General features: G+C 41.4%; 1 protein-coding gene across 2 annotated transcripts; it reads right to left on the bottom strand.

Annotated features, from left to right (window-relative positions):
- Nucleotides 1-950: 950 nt before the first annotated feature.
- Popdc2 (popeye domain cAMP effector 2) lies at nucleotides 951-19,969 on the bottom strand. Of its 2 annotated transcripts, none has more exons than XM_027936156.3 (4): nucleotides 19,052-19,966; nucleotides 12,363-12,471; nucleotides 6,969-7,377; nucleotides 951-1,427 (listed from the first exon to the last, which is right to left on the bottom strand). In XM_027936156.3, the coding sequence occupies exons 1-4, from the start codon at nucleotides 19,540-19,542 to the stop codon at nucleotides 1,342-1,344; spliced, it is 1,095 nt and encodes a 364-aa protein (XP_027791957.1). In that variant the 5' UTR covers nucleotides 19,543-19,966; the 3' UTR covers nucleotides 951-1,341. The 2 variants fall into 2 exon arrangements, with proteins under 2 accessions (XP_027791957.1, XP_071471915.1); XM_071615814.1 differs by having other exon boundaries at nucleotides 1,348-1,427; nucleotides 6,828-7,377; nucleotides 19,052-19,969.
- Between the last annotated feature and the right edge of the window lie 761 nt (nucleotides 19,970-20,730).

Here is a 20,730-nt window from a genome sequence, read left to right as displayed (position 1 = left end):
TAGAGACTTCACAATAGAAGATATCCGTGTGGCCAAGAAAAGAAAAAAAAAGGTATTTGATTTCATTTTTCATCAGGGAAATGAAAATAGGAACAACAATATTATACTACTACATATGCCCAAATGGTTCAAATGGGGGTTGGGGGGGTGATGACAATGACAACTTGGGAAGGATAAGAAGCAACTGGAACTCTTATACCCTGTTAGAGAGAATGTAAATTGTTACAATCACTTAGAGAAACTCCTCAGCAGTAAGAGAAGTTACTTCAGAGAGAAAGAGAGGCCCAAGTTTCCCTGGCTGGTCCATTCCTCAACTGTTTGAGTTTTCCTAGTCAAGGCCCCAGACAGGTAGGTGAAGAGAACTTTGAGTTGATTCCAGTCCCAGCTATGACCTGACTGCAACAGCATGAGAAACCCTGAATGAGAACCACCTAGTCAAAACCAGGCAAGTCCCACATTCAGGAGCAAAACTACTGTTTCTGTTTCAAGTCATTGTTTTAGGATTAAGTATTACACACAGAATAGAGAGCCAGAATATATATATTAGGATTAAGTATTACACAGAATAGAGAGCCAGAGTGTGTGTGTGTGTGTGTGTGTGTGTGTGTGTGTGTGTGTGTGTATATATATATATATATATATATAAATAAAAGTAACAGAATATAGTTAATTTATAAGTCCACTTTTAAGTTTTTAAGGAAACTAATTTACTAAGTTTAATTTACTAAGTTTGTAAAAATCCTTTAAAAAACTGTTACCTGATACTAGACTCATAGATAGAATAAGAGATTTGTAAGTTGAACTTAAAAGCCTAAGGGAAAACTATATCTTCAGTTTCTACTTCCATAAATTGAATCTTAATTGAAAAATAAAAAATAACCACCAATGAAAACTTGTTGAATAGTTGCCTCAATTGATCCTTCTAGACAACTCAAAGAAATAACATAGGAAAAGAGCTGAGTGATTTATTGAGTGCTTACCATGTGCCATGCCACAACATAGGTGCTTCAGCTAAATCAACTCATCTGATCCTCACAACAACCCTGTGAGGTAGGTTTTATAATCCCACTTTAGAGATGAGGCTCAGAGAGGCTGTTACTTGCCAAGACTGCAGCTAGCAAAGGATGGAATATGGCCCTCATTCCTGTGGATGGCTTCCTTAGAGTGTCTCAGTGTCCCCCAGGCCCTCTGTGTAGCTGCAGGGGTGGCACTTTGTGTCCACTCCTGCTTTGCCCCAGAGCTTTCCAGTGGGTGAGAGGAGGGGCATGCATGCAAGTGACCATCCTGTGATCGTGGAATAGAGCTGTGCTGGCCACAGAGAAAAGGGCAGCCTGGTGATCCTTAAAGTTCAGGAGTGTGGATGGGAGCCAGAGGGGCCTGACTCCTGGACTTAACTTGAGAGGAGATTTGGAGAGGAGATCTAGAGGCTGTGGAAAGAAAAAAGAGGAAGAATTTCAGCACTATGGCTCCAGATTGTGCCTAAAGTCATGGCTCTTTTCATTCTTTTTTTCCCCAATTCCCAATTTTAACTGTACCCAATGCCTGACATGGTAAAGCAGTTGTACGTTTGAATCCTTCCATTCTAGGATATTGGTGTAAATCAGTTTTGAACTTATCTAATCTAAACCTCTTGTTTTATAGGTGAAAGGACCAAGAGATCTGCTGTGATATCTCCAGTGAATAAGCTATAGAACTCTCCTTCGTATCTAACCCTGCTGAATGAGTTAACAACAAAAACCTATATTGAAATATGGTAAATTTTGTAGGGCTCTTGTGTTTTATTTTGACGGAGAAGAATAGGTACAGTGAGGCCCTTAACACAGAAGTGAAAGAATACCCAGAGCTGCAGGGTTTCAGAGCCCCAGGATGCAGGCAAGAACTGCTGCTCCATGACCTGACTGATACAGGAAACCAATGGTGGCAGAGGCAGCACTACTGGAGACCCCGGTCCTGTCATGCCACTATCAAAAGCAAGGTTTCTGCCCCAGAAGTCTTTCCAGTGTTTCTGATAAAAGTGCTGTTGACTCACACTGACAGCTACAAAGCATGTTACAGTCATTTCTAAAGGAGAAAGCCTGAACACAATGTGTTCAGGAGGAGATTTGTCTCCTCCTAAACAAATACAGGAGAATAGCCAGAGGCCCAGCCGGCACTGGGCTGTTCAGAAGCTGGGGAACTAGTCTGGGCTCTCTTTAGGCCTCCACCTTTCAGTTGCTCAGGGGATTCTGCTAGCTGTCACCTTTCCTGGAAAGACAAACTGCAGGAAATAAGAAGGAGAATCAAGTATCTTTGACAGAGAGAAAGAATAAGAGAGGGCTAAACAAAATAAAAGACAGGAGCTCTACAAAGTTTACCATATTTCAATATAGGTTTTGGTTATTAACTCATTCAGCTGGGTTAAATAGGAAGGAGAGTTCTATAGATTATTCACTGGAGATATCACATATGGAATTTTAAAGTATAGACACTTTATCTCACTGATCCTCACAGCAACCTGGTAAGGTAGACAGAGCATACGAGGAAACTCCTCCTGATGGTGCTTAACAGCAGGACTAGAGTCAGATCTTAGAATCACAGAATCATTGCCTGGCAGAGTTAGAAGTTATCTTACTAGTGATAATCTAAGGCATCCTTTTCCCAGAGCCTGAATCACTTTACAAAGTCTCTTCTGGCCCCTGCTTGAACTCTCCTAATGATGAGTAACTCACTATCATACAAAAAATTCATTATGGATATTAAGCCAAAATCTTTCTCCTTAGGACTTTTAGACTTTAATTCAAATTTCTGCCTATAAGAACAACACCAAGTTGAGTAAACTATAATTGCTGTTCTTTTTAAATTTTGAAGATATCATACTTTCCCTTTTCTTGCGGATTAAATATCTTTAACACTTTAAACTGTTGCTTATGTGCTTAGAATAGTGCTTGAAATTTATGCTAGATTGTAAATGATGAGTTAGTTGGTTCTTTAGCCTTGGTACTAATTCTTGGTCCTGGGCTCCTTCCTTGAACCACAATTAACTTCCATATTATAATCTGTTTATAATGTGCTTATATAAATAATAGAGAAAGAAAATGGTATATAGTTTCTTAAAAAATATCTTTTTCTTTGTGATACTGGGGATTGAACCCAGGGCCTTGCTAGGCAAACACTCTGCCACTGAGCTACATCACCAGCCCTTTTGATTTTTTTATGTTGAGACAGGGTTTCACTAAATTGCTGAGGCTGGCCTTGAACTGGTGATTCTCCTGCATCAGCTTCCTGTGTTACTAGGATTACAGGTGTCCACCACTGCACCCAGCTTACAATATGTAGTCTTTATCATCCAAACCAGAGTTTTCAGAACAACATGGAAACAATCAAAATTAGCCAAATTGCAGACAACTTCCAATTTAATCTGTGATAATAGATTCATTGTCTAACTTAACTGACCACCTCAGAGATGCTGCTCAACGTGGCCTCTCATTCATTGAGCATTTCCATAAGACATAAAATGGAACACTTTAGACAGTGTCCACAGAATGCATGTGAAAAATCCTAGTGAAGTCAGGGATAACTCAGAATCTGGCAGGAGTTCCTGCATGAAAATATGATCCGCAGCACTTCTCCTGTTAAGAGAAACAAAAGAATTCCAATGGAAGCTCTGACTATTTTTAGTTGTTCCTAAATTGAATTGGTGTGAGAGACAAGCCCTGGTGTCCATGTGAGGCAGTTGTGTCATTCCTAACAGTACAGAATTCAGCCTCTTACGTAAGTGCTATGGTGGAATGAATAGCAATGAGCTTAAAATTTTGGCAATTAAAGGGCAAGGAAATAGATGGTAGCAAATTGTGACCAATCATGGGGAATATGCTTATTCATTAAAGTAATAACCCTATAAGGAGTCTGATGGCAAATCAATTAAGCCAAACATCCCAAAACACAATTTCAGAAAAAGATCTCAAGTTAAATTATCCTGTTATCACAGACTTAGCTGAAAGCCATCAGAGATTTGGCCAATTTGATCATGTTTTCAATTTTTTCTAAAAACTATCTGATTTAAAAAGTAAACAATGTATTTTTCCCCTCTCTCTCTATTACTAAAACAAACATAAACCACCTACTCGCCTTATGTTGAAAATTCCAGTACTTAGAAAATGAGTTTCATGAGCTGTTTTCTCATCTTAAGTTTCAAAAATGTCTAAATTTGAAAAAGAGGTATTTCATAATAGTATTAAGGGTAGAGGGTGTGGAGACTGAATAGTGACCCTCTTTCATATAGAATGCAATAACATGGCGGGTGATGATTCATTACAAGTACAGAATAGAGGGAACTCTGGCCAAGAAGGAAACCCTACCCAGGGTGAGCAGTCACAAGTGAATAGAGAAATGGTAGTGAAATATAGCAGAGTCCTTGCTGAGACATGCAGATGTCTTGGGGCTTGCGTTCATTGCTCAGTAGACAGAATGATTCTCTTTACCTCCTCTGAAAAGCTTATCCTTTGTTTTTTCACATTAATTGAAGAAGGCTCTTAGGGACAGCTGGTTCAACCATTCAAAGAAGAAATCGAGGTTCGATGAGGTTGTATGGTTTGCAAAAAGTCACACATTACTTAGCAGAACCAGACATAGAAGCCCGGACTTTGAGTTTCCAGTTCTGGTCTCTTTCTTTTTTACCATGCTGCTTCTCCCTGATGTTTGGAAAACATTCCTAAAAGTTGGTAATTTAGACACTTTTACTTTAATGGTTTTCTTTATTCAGAGAAAAGGGTATTGATTTTGGAAGACTTAGAATTTAAAATTAATAAAATGGAACCACAAGGTAATTTGGGAGGAAGAATAGAGTAGAACAAGGCTGAAAGTAGACAAAAGGAAATGAAGGTAACAGGAGATATATATATATATATATATATATATATATATATATATATATACACACACACAATAAAAGGGGAGATGACAGAGGACAAAAAGAGAGGGAGAAATTGAACTGAGGAGAAGAAAAGGGACATTTAAGAGCAAACTCTGTAATCCCAGAAGCTCGGGAGGCTTAGGCAGAAGGATCACAAGTTTCAAGCCAGTTTCTTAGCAATTTAGCAAGGTCCTAAGCAAGTTAGCAAGACCCTGTCTCAAAAAAAAAAAAAAAATTAAAAAGTGCTGGCACAAGGTCCTGGGTTCAATTCCCAGTACTACACAAACAAAACAAAACAAAACAAAAAAGGGCTGGAAATGTGGCTCTGTGGTTAAGCATGCCCTGGGTTCAATCCCTGGTACCAAAAAAAAAAAAAAAAAAAAAAAAGCAGCAAACTGAGCAGAAGTCAGAAATCAAAGAGAGGCAAGAAGGAATAAAATAAATAGGGTCATGAAAAGAAGAGAAAACAGGGAAGAACAACATGAGAAAACAGGATAAGAGAGTGTGCAGGTGGGTAGGCACATTGGACAGAGTAGGACATAAAATGGAACACTTTAGACACATAGGACAACTGGCAGGAATGGCTGAGAGTGAGGTGAATCCCAACACCAGAGGTGAGGAAGGCCTGTGAGAGGGGACAGTGCATTGAGGGAAGTCAACAATGTGACCATAGGTCCTAGAAAGATCCTTCGACTTACCCCAGAATCTGCTCAACTATGGTTTTGAGGACACTGGTACCGCAGAAGATGATAAAGTCTCTCTGAAACCATGTATCTCTCCCTTACCATTCATCTCTCTTATCATTCATGAAACTTTGTTTTCAAAATATACAAACATGCACTCGTTCACTTGTGCACCCTGGAGGCCTTCTGCATCGGGCTGTTTGCATAAGAGATTTGTCGGTGCTTCCCAAAGAATGCTGGTATTCTTAGCACCCCCTTCACTTAGAAATGCCTTACAAATTGAGGATGGTGGGATTTTCCTCAGGAAAAGCCAGACCTCCACCATGGTCTGGTAGAGTCCCAGAGGAAAATGTCACAGTATTGTGAGAACAGCCAGGGGGAACATGAAAGCAATTTCCCAGAACTAGTGAGTATGTTCTTTCTTGTATATGCGTCCGTGAGGGAACTCTTCACCTCCCAGATTCAAACCCAGCCTACCTCCCCTTTGTGTGGGTTGCTGGGGAAAGCCAAGCTATCCTAAACCTGTCCTATCAGAGTAACTTTTTAAAAAATATTTTTATTAGTTATTGATGGACCTTTATTTTATTTGCTTATATATATGCAGAGCTGAGAATCAAACCCCGTGCCTCACACATGCTAGGCAAGTGCTCTACCACTATCATAGTAACTTTAATCAGAGCAGCACTCAGTCCTCTGCCCAAGGGGTCAACATGCCCTCCATTAAGGAAGAAAGCAATTTGGAGACATATTCTTCCCAGAACTATTAGCCTAGGAACACACGTCTCTTTCAAATAGTTGAGCAGATTCTGGGGTTAAGTGTGATTTTAACAGAGATTTCTGCCTAGTCCAGCCTGAGTAACAACAGGTTTCCAGAACTAACTCCATTCCAGGACGACAATCAATAGGAAGTAAAACCATGCCAGCAATTTTTTCCTTTAAAATACATGCCACAAATAAATCTCCTATGGCCCCAGCACAACCTTACAAGAGAATTCAGCAACCTACCTGGCTGCTCAAAATGTCAACCAGCCTTTTTCCAAGATGCAATCATAGTTTACAAGGAATGAGTTTTAAAAATCCCTTCATGCCTTACATGCACCCAGAGTGAGTTGCTGTCTGCAACATGGGTTAATGCCACTTTCTATGAGTACTCTGAGAGATGACATTTCATAAGCTGGTGTTTTTGTCCTTAGAAGCTGAGTTAAGGCCAGCTGCTGGCAGGGATAGGTGGCAGCCACCTTCTGTGTACTTACGTGGGGTCCTGAGACGGTGACAGTGCCCATGTTAGTTCCGCCCTCACCTCATGTACTCCCCATCACTCCTATAATCCATAAACGATTCTGATCCTGACACCTCCTCAAAATCCTCCAGCACCAGACTGGTGGAGTCCTCACCCAGGATGCCGCTGTCAGGCCTGGACATCCTGGCCCGGGAAAGAGGTGCAGGTAGGTTGGTAGCAGCTGGAGGGGGAGAACAAGGAGACACATGCTGGACAGAGGTGGGCGTGGCCTGAACAGGGGACAAGGATGGCTCGCAGACTTCCTCATCATCCTTCTCGGACTCTGGCCCTCCATCTGGGGTAGAGGGACCTAGGACATGGTAGAGGCTGGGGAGGCGGATATCAAAGCGCAGCCCAAATTTAGCAAAGAGCTTATCATTGAGAGTGTAGAGCTTCTCTGAAATGTCATAGCCCAGCAGGGCCGAGAAGAGGTGAGAGATGTACTGCTCCTTGGTTAGAAGAAGATGGAGGCTTTTCCGGGGCCAGGAAATGTAGCTACATTCAGTCTCAGCAGTCAAAGTGACCTGAGGGGGTTCAATAGAAGAAAGGGAAGGTTTAAACCAGAAAAGGTATCCATGTTAAGCACAAAGAAGCAATGGCTACTTGATAAATGGCTATACTTTCATTGCAGTATCCCTTGATGGTCTTGACTGGAGGAGGGCCAGGATTTGAATGACTTGTACTTGTGTGTAGTGAAATGAAGAGTGTCCTGCATCAGGAGCCCTGGGGTCAGCCATTCACTCACTCATTCATCACCTTCTGTATTCTCAGTCAGCATATCCTATTTCCTCAGCTCTCATAGTCTATGGCTCCATGATTGATACTTGTAATGTCTACAAAAGGTTCTGAGTTGAGAGAGATATATAGAGAAGTGGGGGATGAGGGCCTTCCTAATGCATTGAAGAGAGAGAAAAATGCTGAAGATTATTTGCTTTAAAGACAATGTAGGGGGCTGGGGTTGTGGCTCAGTGGTAGAGTGCTCACCTAGCATGCATGAGGCACTGGGTTCAATCCTCAGTACCACATAAATATAAAATAAAGATATTGTGTCCACCTAAAACTAAAAAATAAATATTAAAAAAAGACAATGTAGGGCTGGGGATGTGGCTCAAGCAGTAGCGCACTTGCCTGGCATGCGTGTGGCCTGGGTTCGATCCTCAGCACCACATACAAACAAAGATGTTGTGTCCGCTGAAAACTAAAAAATAAATATTAAAATTCTCTCTCTCTCTCTCTCTTAAAAAAAAAGACAATGTAGGGGCACAAAGGGTTGGGAAAATGTTCAGCTAAAGAAAAAGTTTTGGATAAGGTATGCCAGGTTGTATCAGGTGGACAAAGTACTGGCCTAGGATTCAGGTCCATGAAGTCCCTTTACCTTGGCCACTATAAGTAACCAAAAGAATTTGATGTTTAAAGTCAGAAAAGGAGTACAGAGGAAGACAAACTCTTGAGAGCAGAAAGTTAAAGATCCCCCTTTGTACAACCTTTATACACGTTGATAAAATTGACTCCCAAATTTGTCTCATACCTAGGCCTCATTCCTGATTTTCAGACTCAAATATAAAACTGTTCATGCAGCATCTTATTTAACTGTCCATAAGCAGTGCAAACTTATTGTATCCCAAAGTGAACTTCTTATTCCCTCCAAGTCAGTTCTACCTGCAGCTCCCTTATCTCAGCTGATCACAGCTCCATCTTTCCAGTTACTCAGGTCAAAAAGCCTCAGAGTTTTACTTGATTCTCTTTCTCTCACATCTTATGTCCAACTTATTCAGAAATGCTTTTAGCTCTATCCAGAAAATATACACACTGGCCCTTATAGATCTGGCTCCCCCATTGCCTCTTTAAACTTCTTCTCCTACTAGTCTCTTTCCCCCACCTCTGTTCCAGGTGCTCTGGCCTTCTTTCTGTACCTTGAATGCACTAGTCCTATCTTAGGACTTGGCACTGGCTCTTTCTTTTGTCTGGTATGCTCTTCCCCAGACACCCACAGAGCTCACAATGTCACCTCTCTCAGGTCTTTGCTCAAATTTTACCTGCTTAACAAGGACTTCTGTGACCACTCTATTTAAATCTACAACCATCTCTCCCTTACCCTACTCTAACATGTTACATAATTTCCTTACTCATTGTGTCTGTGGCTTATTTTTGTCTCTCTCACTAGAATGTAGAATACATAAGGACAGAGACCTTCATCTCTTCTGTTTACTAATGTATTCCAAATACCTTTAACTGTTTCTGGCAAATTATAAGTACTCAATAAATATCACTGAAGTGAATAAATGAATCAAGTGAAGACCATGAATCTTATATGTTGTAAAACAACCTAATGCACTTTTTCATGTCCTGTATAAAATCCTTTCCCAAAGGTGCTTTGGAAATCTGCTTCTTGATTGCTTCTCACATATATAGGCATGTATATAATAAAGTTTGACAACTATCTAGCTTTTTCTTTAATACTCACTTCAGATGCTGGTTGAAGGGACTGAATAAGAATGTAAACAAAATTTAGGTTCAGTGAAACAGGATGCAAATTGGAGGAATGATGATGATTTCTGTATGATGCCTCCTGTGCTGTTATTTTTAAAATTATTATGTTATCTATTTATGGGATACAGTGTGATGTTTTGATATATGTATATGTTGTGGAATAATCAAAATAGGCTAATTAGCATACCCATTGCTGCAAATGTTTATCTTTATGGTGAGAACACTTAAAATCCTCTTTTAGTGTTTTGAAATATATATTAACTATAGTCAGTATACTGTGCAACAGAACACCATAATTTATTTATTTTTGTACAGGGGATTGGACCCAGGGGCACTTAACCACTGAGCAACATTCCCAGCCCTATTTTGTATTTTATTTAGAAACTGAGTCTCATTGAGTCACTTAGTGCCTCACTTTTTCTGAGGTTGGCTTTGAACTCGTGATCCTCCTGCCTCAGCTTCCTGAACCACTGTGCCTGGCAGAACACCATAATTTTTTCCTCTTACCTAACCAAAACTTTGTATCTGTTGACCAATGTCTCCCCTTTCTCTATTCATCCCCCTTCCCAGGCCTCTGGTAACAGCATTCTACTCTACCTCTTGCAAATTTGACTTTTTTAGATTCTCATGTAAGTGAGATCATACAGCGTTTATGTGTGTTCTTATGACTAATGAGAGTGTCACAGCAGTAAACAGGCAATAGTTCTGATGAAACTGAATTATTGAGAGGTATGATGGACTGTTGATTGATTTGTGTTAAACATGAGGTGAATTATGATTTAGACTGTCACTTTGGACTACTCTCTCATTCAACAAAGGCTAAATAATTGCAAAAGGTAAGGACAGAGTGAACTATAACTTGGGACAACATTTGACATTTGCAAAGAGGAAATGAGACTTTACACAGCCAATAGCAAATGTGAGTGTCTCACTGCTCCCAAACGAGACAGACACTAAAAATATAAACTGGAGGAATATGACCCTACTTACATTCCATGCTGAGAGGCCATCTGGGGTTATAGCCCTTCCTTTCAAGCATAACTTAGGGGAGGGCACCTGGCTACCCAACACCTGTTCCTCTGGGTCAGTGTCAGAGCCCTGGTCCAGCTGTCTCAGACTCCTGGACATTCTTCCAGCCTGAGGGAGTTCCCAAAGGAGATGGCTGGGATAGCTATTGAGGGCGGGAATGTGTTTGGGGGTAGGGGTGGAAATATAATTGGAGGGGGTCTGTGGTTGGTAGCCCTGTCAGTGGGATCAAGACTACTTCTCAAGCTCCATCTTCACAGAGACAAGTGTCAGGGTGGGGCCGGAAACCAGCCAAGCCAAATGGTACCGCCTGGCATGTGTCTGTTCTGGGGTTGGCTCAGATGCTGGCTTGGAGGACTCCCTGATAGAAGTGGTAGGAAACACACAGAACCCAGTATCTGCAAACTATCTAGATGAGGAATCCCTAAGGGTGATGAGTGTAGGTGTTTAAACTTCACTCTTCCGGTGGTCCTTCTATTTTTAAAAAAGAATATAAATAGTAGATTCAGGCAACTTGGCTTTGCCACTTTTTAGCTGAATTTCATGATGTTTTGGTACCTTAGTTTCCTCATCTGTTAAATGGGGTAATAATAATATCTAACCCCAAGAGTTGTATGAGTCAATGGGGTAATATAGTATGAAGTGCCTGTACATACTAGCCATTCAGTAAGCAAGAACTACAAAGTAACCACCATCTGAAGCATTGGCAGAGAAGAGAGTAGAAGCTGAGCAGCTAGGTTCCCCACTTACATTCATATGCAAGTGAATGTCCCATAGAATCCTCTGAGATAAGTGGCAAGATAAGTGGCAAGCCACTTATCAAACCTTCATTGAACACCTACTATGTTCAAAGGACTGTGCTTTAGAGTTTGGAGATAGAGAAAGAAGCCCAGATTTTTACTTCAAAGAGATCATTATGTACAAGACAGAAAGGAACCCAGTTGGTTAGAAGAGAGAGCAACTGTGCACCAGTCAGCATCCACCAAAGGAAGAAAACAGGTGGGCAGGCAGGAACGGTGCACTGTGGGGTGGAAGTCCGAGAGGCTGATCTGAGCAGGCTCACAGAGGATTTGAAATGCCCTCCAAAGGCTCATCTATTGAGGACTTGGTCCTCAATGCAGCAAGTTTCAGAGGGGGACTTTTGGGAGGTGATTGGATTAGGAGAACTCTGATATTATCAATCAATTAGTCCACTGAAAGAGTCATGATTTGGGTGCATTACTGGGAAATGATGGAAACTGTAGGAGAGACTTAGTTGAGGGGAATGGATCCTTGTGGGAGGCCCTTGGGGACTGATTTCCACGTCTCTGCCCACTTCCCATATATCATGAGTGGAATAGCATTCTTCTGTCACATCCCTCTGTCACAATTTACTTACTCAGGCCCAAAGCAATGGAGCCAGTTGACCATGGTCTGAAACCATGAGCCAAAATAAGTTTTTACTCCTTTAAGTTTTTTTTTTTTTTTTTTTAGATATTTGTTACAGTGACAAAATGCTGACTAACACAGGAAGTGAGATGTCATGGCCTCTCATCTAGAAGGGGAAATGTATTTCAGATAGAAGGGAAAGGAGAGACCAAGGCAAGGAGTTGCCCAACCATGTGGTGTGTTGAGAGAAGCAGCTGCACTTCAGCATGGCTATGTGTGTAAAATGTATAAGGAAAAGAGGGCTGGAGTGTGACCAAAGGGCACTAAAAATTTAAAGTTAACCTCTGAGGAGTGTGGGGTTTTATCTTGCGGGCATTAGAGTCTTCTGGAAGAGTTTTAGGCAAAGAAGTGATATTATAGCGACCTTTCAGGGACCAGGATCTCCCATCTATTCCCAAGTCAGATGCTCAGGGGCTGTTTCCACAGAGGAGGAGGTGGTGATGCTCTTACCCTAGCAATATATTAGCAGTGATCCAAAGGCAGATTTGGGAGGAGAGAGGGGTGTGGGCATTGCCAGATTACAGAAGAACAGGTGAGGCAGTGCTGCCATGGGGCTCCCTATTACCTGGAAGACTCCCTCCTCAGAGGGTCGCAGGGATTCCCACTCTGGAGAGTCCATGAACTGGTATGGAAAGACGTAGTGAAGAAACTGCCCATCCTGGCTCACACGAACCCTGGCAAAGGGAGAGAAGAGAGTGCTTGGGAAAGGGAAATAGCTGCTGAAACCCCCTTTGCTGTTGTTGTGTGTTGCCAGTTAACACAAATCTCCCACAAATCACCTTGCCCAAAATGTAGTAAAACCCAAAGCAGGAGAGACCTGATTAATGTGTAGAAGCTGTTTAGAAAGGGATCTCAGGGAGACTTCCTGAGCTCTCCTGCTTACCCATGGTTCTCAATTCCAGGCTTCAGAGTAGAAGCCACAGGGGAGCTTTAAAAAACACCTAGACTTAGACCCTATTCCAGAGCAATTAATAAGAATCTTTGTAGGTGGGATCTGGAAATTATTAGTTTAAAAATCTCCCTAGTATGATATTGACCAAATTATAATTTTCTATTGGGTACATATATGAAATATGTGACAGCAAATAGTGCACCAATAAAAATATGAAAAAAAAAAAAAAAACTTCCCCGTGATTCAATTGTGTAGTTAGGACAGAAACTACTGTTCTAGAGCGCTGCTGTCCACTAGCCACATGTGACTATTTAAGTTTACAGTTATAGTCACTAAAATTAATAAAATTAGGGCTGAGGATGTAGCTCAGTGATAGAGTGCTTTCCTAGCATGTGCAAGGCCTTGGGTTAAATCTCTAGCACTGCAAATATAAACAAACAAACTAACTAACTAAAAATCCGGTTATTCAGTTACACTAATCACATTTCAATTGCTCCATAGCCATATGTGGCCTGTGGTTACCATATTGTACAACAGGGATATAGAATGTTTCTCTCATCACAGAAAGATTTCTGGTCAGCGCTGCTCTAGAGGTTCAGCCTGGGGTAACTTCTCCTTTTTCCTTCCCAGTAGACTATATGAGGAGCCATGCTTTATACATCACATGTTTGCATTATAACCACTTTTCAGACTTTGAAGGAAGTGGTAAGTCCACTAGATACTTCACAAGTGTTCTCTTATTTAATCATCACAATAACTCAAGATAGATTATTCCTTTCTGTGTTTTATGGTTAAGAAAACTCATACTCAGGCTTAGTGGTTAACTCCTCAGCTACCAAGCTATCAAGAACTGAGATTCTGTATTTTTACCATGACACCATTTTCCCAGAGCTTTTGGCAGGTGATGGTGGACACTCTTAGCATTGCCTCATCTCTGTCCTCACTAGCCATAATGTGGCAGTGACAGTTTCTGTCTTTGGACAAAAGATCCCATGCACCCTGCTCAATGGATAATCCTGAGGTATAAACTTAACCTGAGATAAACTCCTTCCATGAGAATTTGAAACTGGAATTAAGTAAATGCGACTCATGTCTTGGATGGGGAAAACTATCGCATTCACAACTAAAGTTTCCCTGTTAAGGAACCAAAACCTTACTTTTTAAAATCATGTAGTTCAGACTTTGAAAAAGCATGTACTCCAATTAGCCATAGGGAAGAAAAATATAAAATCAAACAAAAGGCCCAATAGAACAAGTTCTTGTTTCTATTCCTAGCAGAGGCTCAGGTGCATGCCTTTCCTTGTTTGGTGAGAAATTCTTGTACTTCTTAAAAGACCTTTTCCCCCTTCAGCTAGCTGGAGTTGGTTTCTATGGTTACAACCAGGAATTCTAATTAACATGTTTTAATTTTATGAATAATCTTATTCTACTTTACCAACATGTTAAACAACTGCTCTTGACTTTCCCATAAGCACAGGTTTATCTTCACAGCTCAGGATTAGAAACACCACTAATGCTGCTTGCTGTCCGTGTATCCTTGCAGCCATGCAGACAATGGGGACTACATTTTGGGAGGATTTGTTAGAATCAGTGGCCTGTCTCTGACTATGCTTGGGGAAAGTAAGCATATTTCAGATGTGATATGGCATCTGGAAAAAGATTAAGTCTCTTCTAAGTGAGTTGTACTAAGTGAGAAGATATGTCTGTTAGGAAGAAGAAGGAGGAAGAGGAGGAGGAGTAAGAGGAGGAAGAGAAGGAAGAGGAGGATGAGAAGAAGGAGGAGGAGGAGGAGGAGGAGGAGGAGGAGGAGGAGGAAGAGGAGAGGATCTCCAAGGCACACATGTCCATTTAGAGGGAGATATTCCTCCATTATTTCTGGATCTTTACTGGTTAAACAAATATTCCTGGAGGTCAGGAGATGCAGAGATATACAATCTGGCTCTTGCCTTTGAGGGTTGCACAGTTTAGTGGAAGTCATAGGCACATAAATAACTAGTTGCAATTCTATATAAGCACTATTGTGGAATAGGAGCACTGAGAAGGGAGAGAGTTTTTTTGCGGGGGAGAGTGTGGAAGACTTCTCAAAGATGATGACATTTCTTTCTCATATGTGGAAGCCAGAGAGAGAGAGTAAAAGGGGGGACTGATAAAAAGGATGATCTCACAAAAATAGAAGGGAAATCAATAGAGGAAGGGGATTGAGAAGGAGTTAGGGGGAGAGGGCATGGGAAGCACTGGGGAATGTAGTCCACCAAATTATGCTATGTCCATGTATAAAATATAATACAATGAATCCCATGCTTATATATAATTGTAATGCAGTAACTTAAAAATATCATCATCATCATCATCATCATCATCATCATCATCATCATTACATTCCCTGTAATCTAGCTGACCAATTTATTCAGCAACAAAACTGGATATATAAATTTGGGAGGCATTGGCATTCAGGTATCATTTGAAGCTATGGGACCAGCCAAGTTTCCAACAAGGTAAAGAGGGAGCTGATGGGAGGATTTGGGTCTGACTTTGGCACCACTTTACCTCTGAGAGGTTTTAAGAGGCAGAGAGGGTATAAAGGTAGGGGGAAGTCAGAGGGAAGCTTACTGTCCTCTTTGTTCACATCATTAGAGATACCTGGAATAATGTTAACCTGATATAATACTGGTCATTTTCTTATTGGAATATTAAATGGTTTGAACAACTTCCTCCTTTGCACTTGCCTCTCTTGCTTGAATTATTCATATGAGTGTATATGATTCAAACAAAAACAAAGCAAGAAGAAGAGGAGGAGGAGGAGGAGGAGGAGGAGGGAGGCTTGGGCTGAGTTTAAAAGATAAATAGGATACTAATAAGTAGATAAGGATGGGGAGAGACAGAGATCTGGGAAATCCAGTCTAGTAGTGTGTTCTCCAATATCTGCTTTTCTCTTCCTCCATAGTGCTAGAGTTTTAACTGGATACATGTCTGCACCACTGAAGACTACACCTCCATACATCCTTTCTCACTAGGTATAGCCAAGCGGCTAACTTCTGGTCAATGGGATATAAGCACTCCTGAGTTTTGCTCTTAATGATACACACACACACACACACACACACACACACACACACTAGCAATTAATAAGCTATTGCCTCTTACCTGACCACCTAAAGGAGGAAGACTGAGGGAATGTAGGTCTCATTCAAACCAAGCTAATGATGGAGTCAGCCAATAACTTCTGAAAGGCAGAAACACATTCCTACAAGACCAAGAAATATATAGAGAGACTGCCTGGCAGAGCCTCCCTGAGTAATGAAAGAAAACAAGAGAAAAAGTGTCGTGTTCTCCTACCTCAGGGTCTTTACATATGCTGTCCCCAGTTAGACCTCTTTTCCTCCAATCTCAGCTTGAACACCCCCTATTACAGGAAGGGGGTCTTGTCTGACCTCCCCAGAAAAATGAAATCCAGCAGTTTTAGTTACATGCTCTCATTGCACTCTGCATTTCTCCATAGAAATGTTATATCCATTGTTACCCACTCTGGCACACATTGACTATCAGCTGTTTTGATAAACAGCTGACTGTAAACTCCATGAATACAAAGGCAATATTTTTCACATTTAGCACTAGAGGCCTAGTCCCTATTACTTTTTTTTTTTTTTTGAGAGAGAGAGAGAGAGAGAGAGAGAGAGAGAGAGAGAGAGAGAGAGAATTTTTTTTTAATATTTATTTTTCAGTTTTCGGCCGACACAACATCTTTGTTTGTATGTGGTGCTGAGGATCGATCCCGGGCCACACGCATGCCAGGCGAGCGCGCTACTGCTTGAGCCACATCCCCAGCCCCCTATTACTTTTAATACATATTTGTGGAAAGGAGGAAGGAAGGATGGAAGGAAGGAACAAAATCAGGAGGGAAAGAAAGAAAAAGGAACAATGAACAAACCAGTAAACTCATTTGTGTTCCAAAAAAGGTGATCAAAATATCTCAAAAAAAAGAAAGAAAGAAAGCTTCTCTAAGAAAGGAAGATACCAGGCGAGAACACAGCTGCTGTGGCATCCCTCATCTCCTCATATTCCCCAGGAAAGCCACCAAAGAGTGACAAGATCTCAGAGTGTGAGTAATATCAAATGAGTCTGGCAAGGCTCACTGGAGCCATTTAAACAGGTATACTGTGTCCTTTATTGTTGGTCTCTTCTTACTCTTTGATCTCCTGGATGACACATCAATAATTTCCACCTATGTGAATAGCTTAGATAGGTAGTTAACCTGTTCAGGGGTCTAAACATGTAGGAGTTTGTGCTTTGAATTTTATATGAGAGAAACTCTCCAACAGTAAGTACAGCTTAACAGGGTGATAGGTTTTGAGGAAGTTACTTTGTTTTCTAAATCTTGAAAGGGACTAACTGCCCTTAATAAATTAATACAAAAAGACTTCTGAGATTTGAGCAAAGGGCTCCATGTCTGCATGTAAGACAGGGAAGTCTACACAAGAGGCCCCCATTTCCTGGCACAGAGTTCTTTTCTGCTACCTTGAGGTGTTTGGTACCACACTATAAACAGCCCAGGGTACAGTGATTCTTCCTTAAAACCAGAGCTCACTCACAGACAAGAAGCTTCATCCCCTTGTTCAGCTTAGCCAAACTGGGAGAGGATGACTTTGAAAGATAACCAAACAAGAGGAACAACAATAACATCCTTAATCCAAACTGTGAAAAGAAAAAAATCAAATTGTCTGATTTCTAATTTAGGCTGTTGATATTAAGTATTCTAGGAAAAGCTACACAAGGACAAGCCCTTCTCTCCCCTTTACAGAGACATGGTTTTATATAAGTTCATAGGAAATCTGTCATATTTAAGATACCTGAACCATTCCATAACGTAATGTGCTTCCAGCAAGAGCACTGTACAGTGGGGGTGGGTTGACTTCTACAGGTCTCAATTCCCTCCACTGAACAGAGGAGCCACAAAAAGAGCATCGTGGATCTCATGAATGAGTAAGTTCCCTGAACTGGTTTTATCTTAAGCATGAAACTATAAGTAGTAAATATTTTGGCAGTAGTCATGATGTGTATTTGTTTATTTAAAAAACTACATTTGCGGGGCTGGGGATGTGGCTCAAGCGGTAGCGCGCTCGCCTGGCATGTGTGCGGCCCAGGTTCGATCCTCAGCACCACATACAAACAAAGATGTTGTGCCCGCCGATAACTAAAAAATAAATATTAAAAAATTATCTCTTTACTCTCTGTCTCTCACTCTCTCTTAAAAAAAAAAACTACATTTGCTTACACTTTCAATTCACTCATAAATGAAATAAAATGTCAAAAAATCTCTCCCCTTATAATTCACTCAATTCAGGACCTCTGAGACCAAAACCTATATATATATAACACCTTGGATTCTGCAAATTAATACATAAAGTTTATTATTACTATAATAGTAGTTGTCATGCTATTATCATCAAGATTTTTTCCCCACTGTGTTGTTGGAAAAAACTGTGTTATTACTTTCTTTCTTTTTTAAAATTTTGTTTCTTTCTTTCTTAGATTCAGAGCCTTCTGATTATCTATCTCCTTAACTTTTCTACCACATTATTGGTGTGAGAAGTGTGCAAGCACTACTAGTGCAATATTTCAAGAAGTCCACAATTGCCTACAAAGTGTGAAGCACAGAGTCCCATGGTATTTTCTCATTAGATATTAATTAGAGAAAAATATTAAAACATCAGTGGCCCAGTTTCACATGCAGGTTGATTGGGTACACACCAATCCTGACTGAGAACATTGCTGCCAATGTCCATTGTTAGTCTTCTTCAAAGGAGCAGATGTCTCCACCAAATCCCTGATGACACATACATGGGCATCACTAATATTTTGTCAGCCTAAGGTGCTCAGATTTACAGTACTTGACTTCTTGGTCTGCAAGAATCTCAGTTGAACAACAGGGTATTGAAGAGTGGACAAAGGGTATTCTTGCTCCTTACCTGGCTGTACACAGACTAGAGTTGGTATAGAATATTCCAAACACAAGTGGGGCTGTTCCCTTGATGCCCTGGCAGAGAATAGGGGTACAGGAACCCCCTCCATTTCTGGCCTTGTTCCCTATGCCTAGTTAATGCTTAGCAAATATCGAATGTATACAGAAGGAAAAATTAATCTTTCTTTCCAACCAAGAAGATGCCTCATGATCTAGTTTCCTCTTGGAACATGTTTTTAAAATAGGAAGCAAACTCACTCCTAGAAAAATCTATTTTGGGTTACTCACCACATCCTTCCCTCAGTGAAAGGGAACATTTCCTCATGGAAAGGGACACTAGGGAAATGAGAAGTGTGGGCTGGGGAAAGAAGTTCTGGGCAATGACAATGACAGAATAGCTTACCGGCCAGAGAGCAACAGGGACAGGCGGTTGATGGGTGTCTCACCCTCTACAGCATAGGTCTGGTCTGTGGCCAGAGTCAAGACCTGCTCTTGGCAGCAGTGAACAATCTCCTTGTAGGTCTGCAGGGGCACCTGCAGGGGCAGGCACAGCGTCTTGTAGAGGAGGTCAAACTCCTCAGGCAGGGTGTTCATGCGCAGGCGGTACACCAGGTGTGCCAGCTGGAGCAGGCAGGCCACTGCCAGTAGGACGTTCCAAAGGACAATGTCTAGCCCACAGGCATCAAGCCAGCCCCACAGCACACAACACAGGTAACCAGTACCCAGGAAGCCAAAAAGGTAGAAGCACCCATATACCCCACTGCCTCCCATGAATCCCAGGAGCAAGAAGCAGTTGGCTAGGTGGTAGATAGCCCCTTCCGGATCCTGTTTCCAGCTAATGCACACTGGCCCTCGCCAGAGGAGCTGTCCCACCATGCTGCTGTTGGTGCTCATCTTTGAGGTGTCACAAAGACTTGCTGGACTCTGATATTGTCCCACACAGGAAACTCAGGAAATGAATTAATCTGTCCTCCCAGGTATCTTTTCACCCCCAGCTTCTCACCACCTACTCTACCTTTGCTGGGAGGAACGCTTCCAGTGGCGTAGAGAATGAATGCCAGAACATAGTACACTTCATGGAGAATTTTAGAACTTTCTTTTCTCTTTCTCTTTCTCCCTCAGCAAGGCTCTGACTCTTTCTGTAGAGCTCTGGCAAGCTTCCTTGGCTTCAAGTTTCTGAGGACAGTCTTCATATTTGGTTCTTAGCCCAAAGCCTAAGTTGTCCCAAGAGAAAGGACCACGAGACTGAAAACTTCGGCGAGGGATGAAGTGGCCACATCCTGCTCTCTGCTGTTCCCAAGCAGAATGAGGAGAGCCCAGCATGGGAGGCACACTTGTGTTCCATTTGGAATGTGTTGTCTCTTGGCACCGGAAGAAAGGGTGACCCCAGAGGGATACCATGTTTGGAATTGGAATCTAAGAGGTACTGGCAGTGAGAAAAAACAGGCCAGGCATTCAGGCAGGCTGGCAGAGCACTTAGCATACCTCTCAAAGGACAAGATAAGACCTGGGGAAAAAAAAAAAAAAAAAAAAAGATAAGACCTGGGACAAGACAGGCAGGCAAGGAGGGATGAAGGAAAAGTGAGCATGGAATTTACCTCAAAGCCAAGCAGAACACTGTCCCTAGCTCTCTGGGGAGAGGGATAAAAAAAAAATCAGTGGTGGGGCTGGGGTTGTAGCTTAGCGGTAGAGGTGGAGGACACATCAAAGGAGAAAAGGGTGGGTGTATTATCTGAAAAAGTCCTAGCAGTGAAAGCTGGAAAACCCCTTGAAAGTTTTTATTAAGTCACACTTAGATATGATTAGATGTATGACATGCATTCAGCAAAAATAGCTCTGTAAAGCAACTTTTTCAATTCTAAGTTGACTCTCTCATGTCTGTATCTGGATCTAGTAATAGTTTTAAAATGGTAATAAATTGCCCAGATCACCATTCCACTCACCCCAGCATTTTTCAAATTATAAATATATACCTATTTGCCTATTTACTGGCCAGAGAGCAGTAGGGTCAGGTGGTTAATGGGTGTTTACCAATTAAACACCCATTAAGTGCCAAACCTACATTAGACATTTTATATATTT

The sequence above is a fragment of the Marmota flaviventris genome, chromosome 8 (assembly GCF_047511675.1).
Source record: "Marmota flaviventris isolate mMarFla1 chromosome 8, mMarFla1.hap1, whole genome shotgun sequence".
Taxonomy (NCBI): Eukaryota; Metazoa; Chordata; class Mammalia; order Rodentia; family Sciuridae; genus Marmota; species Marmota flaviventris.
Note: the sequence above shows the minus strand (reverse complement) of the source record. Positions and strands in the feature narration are given on the sequence as shown.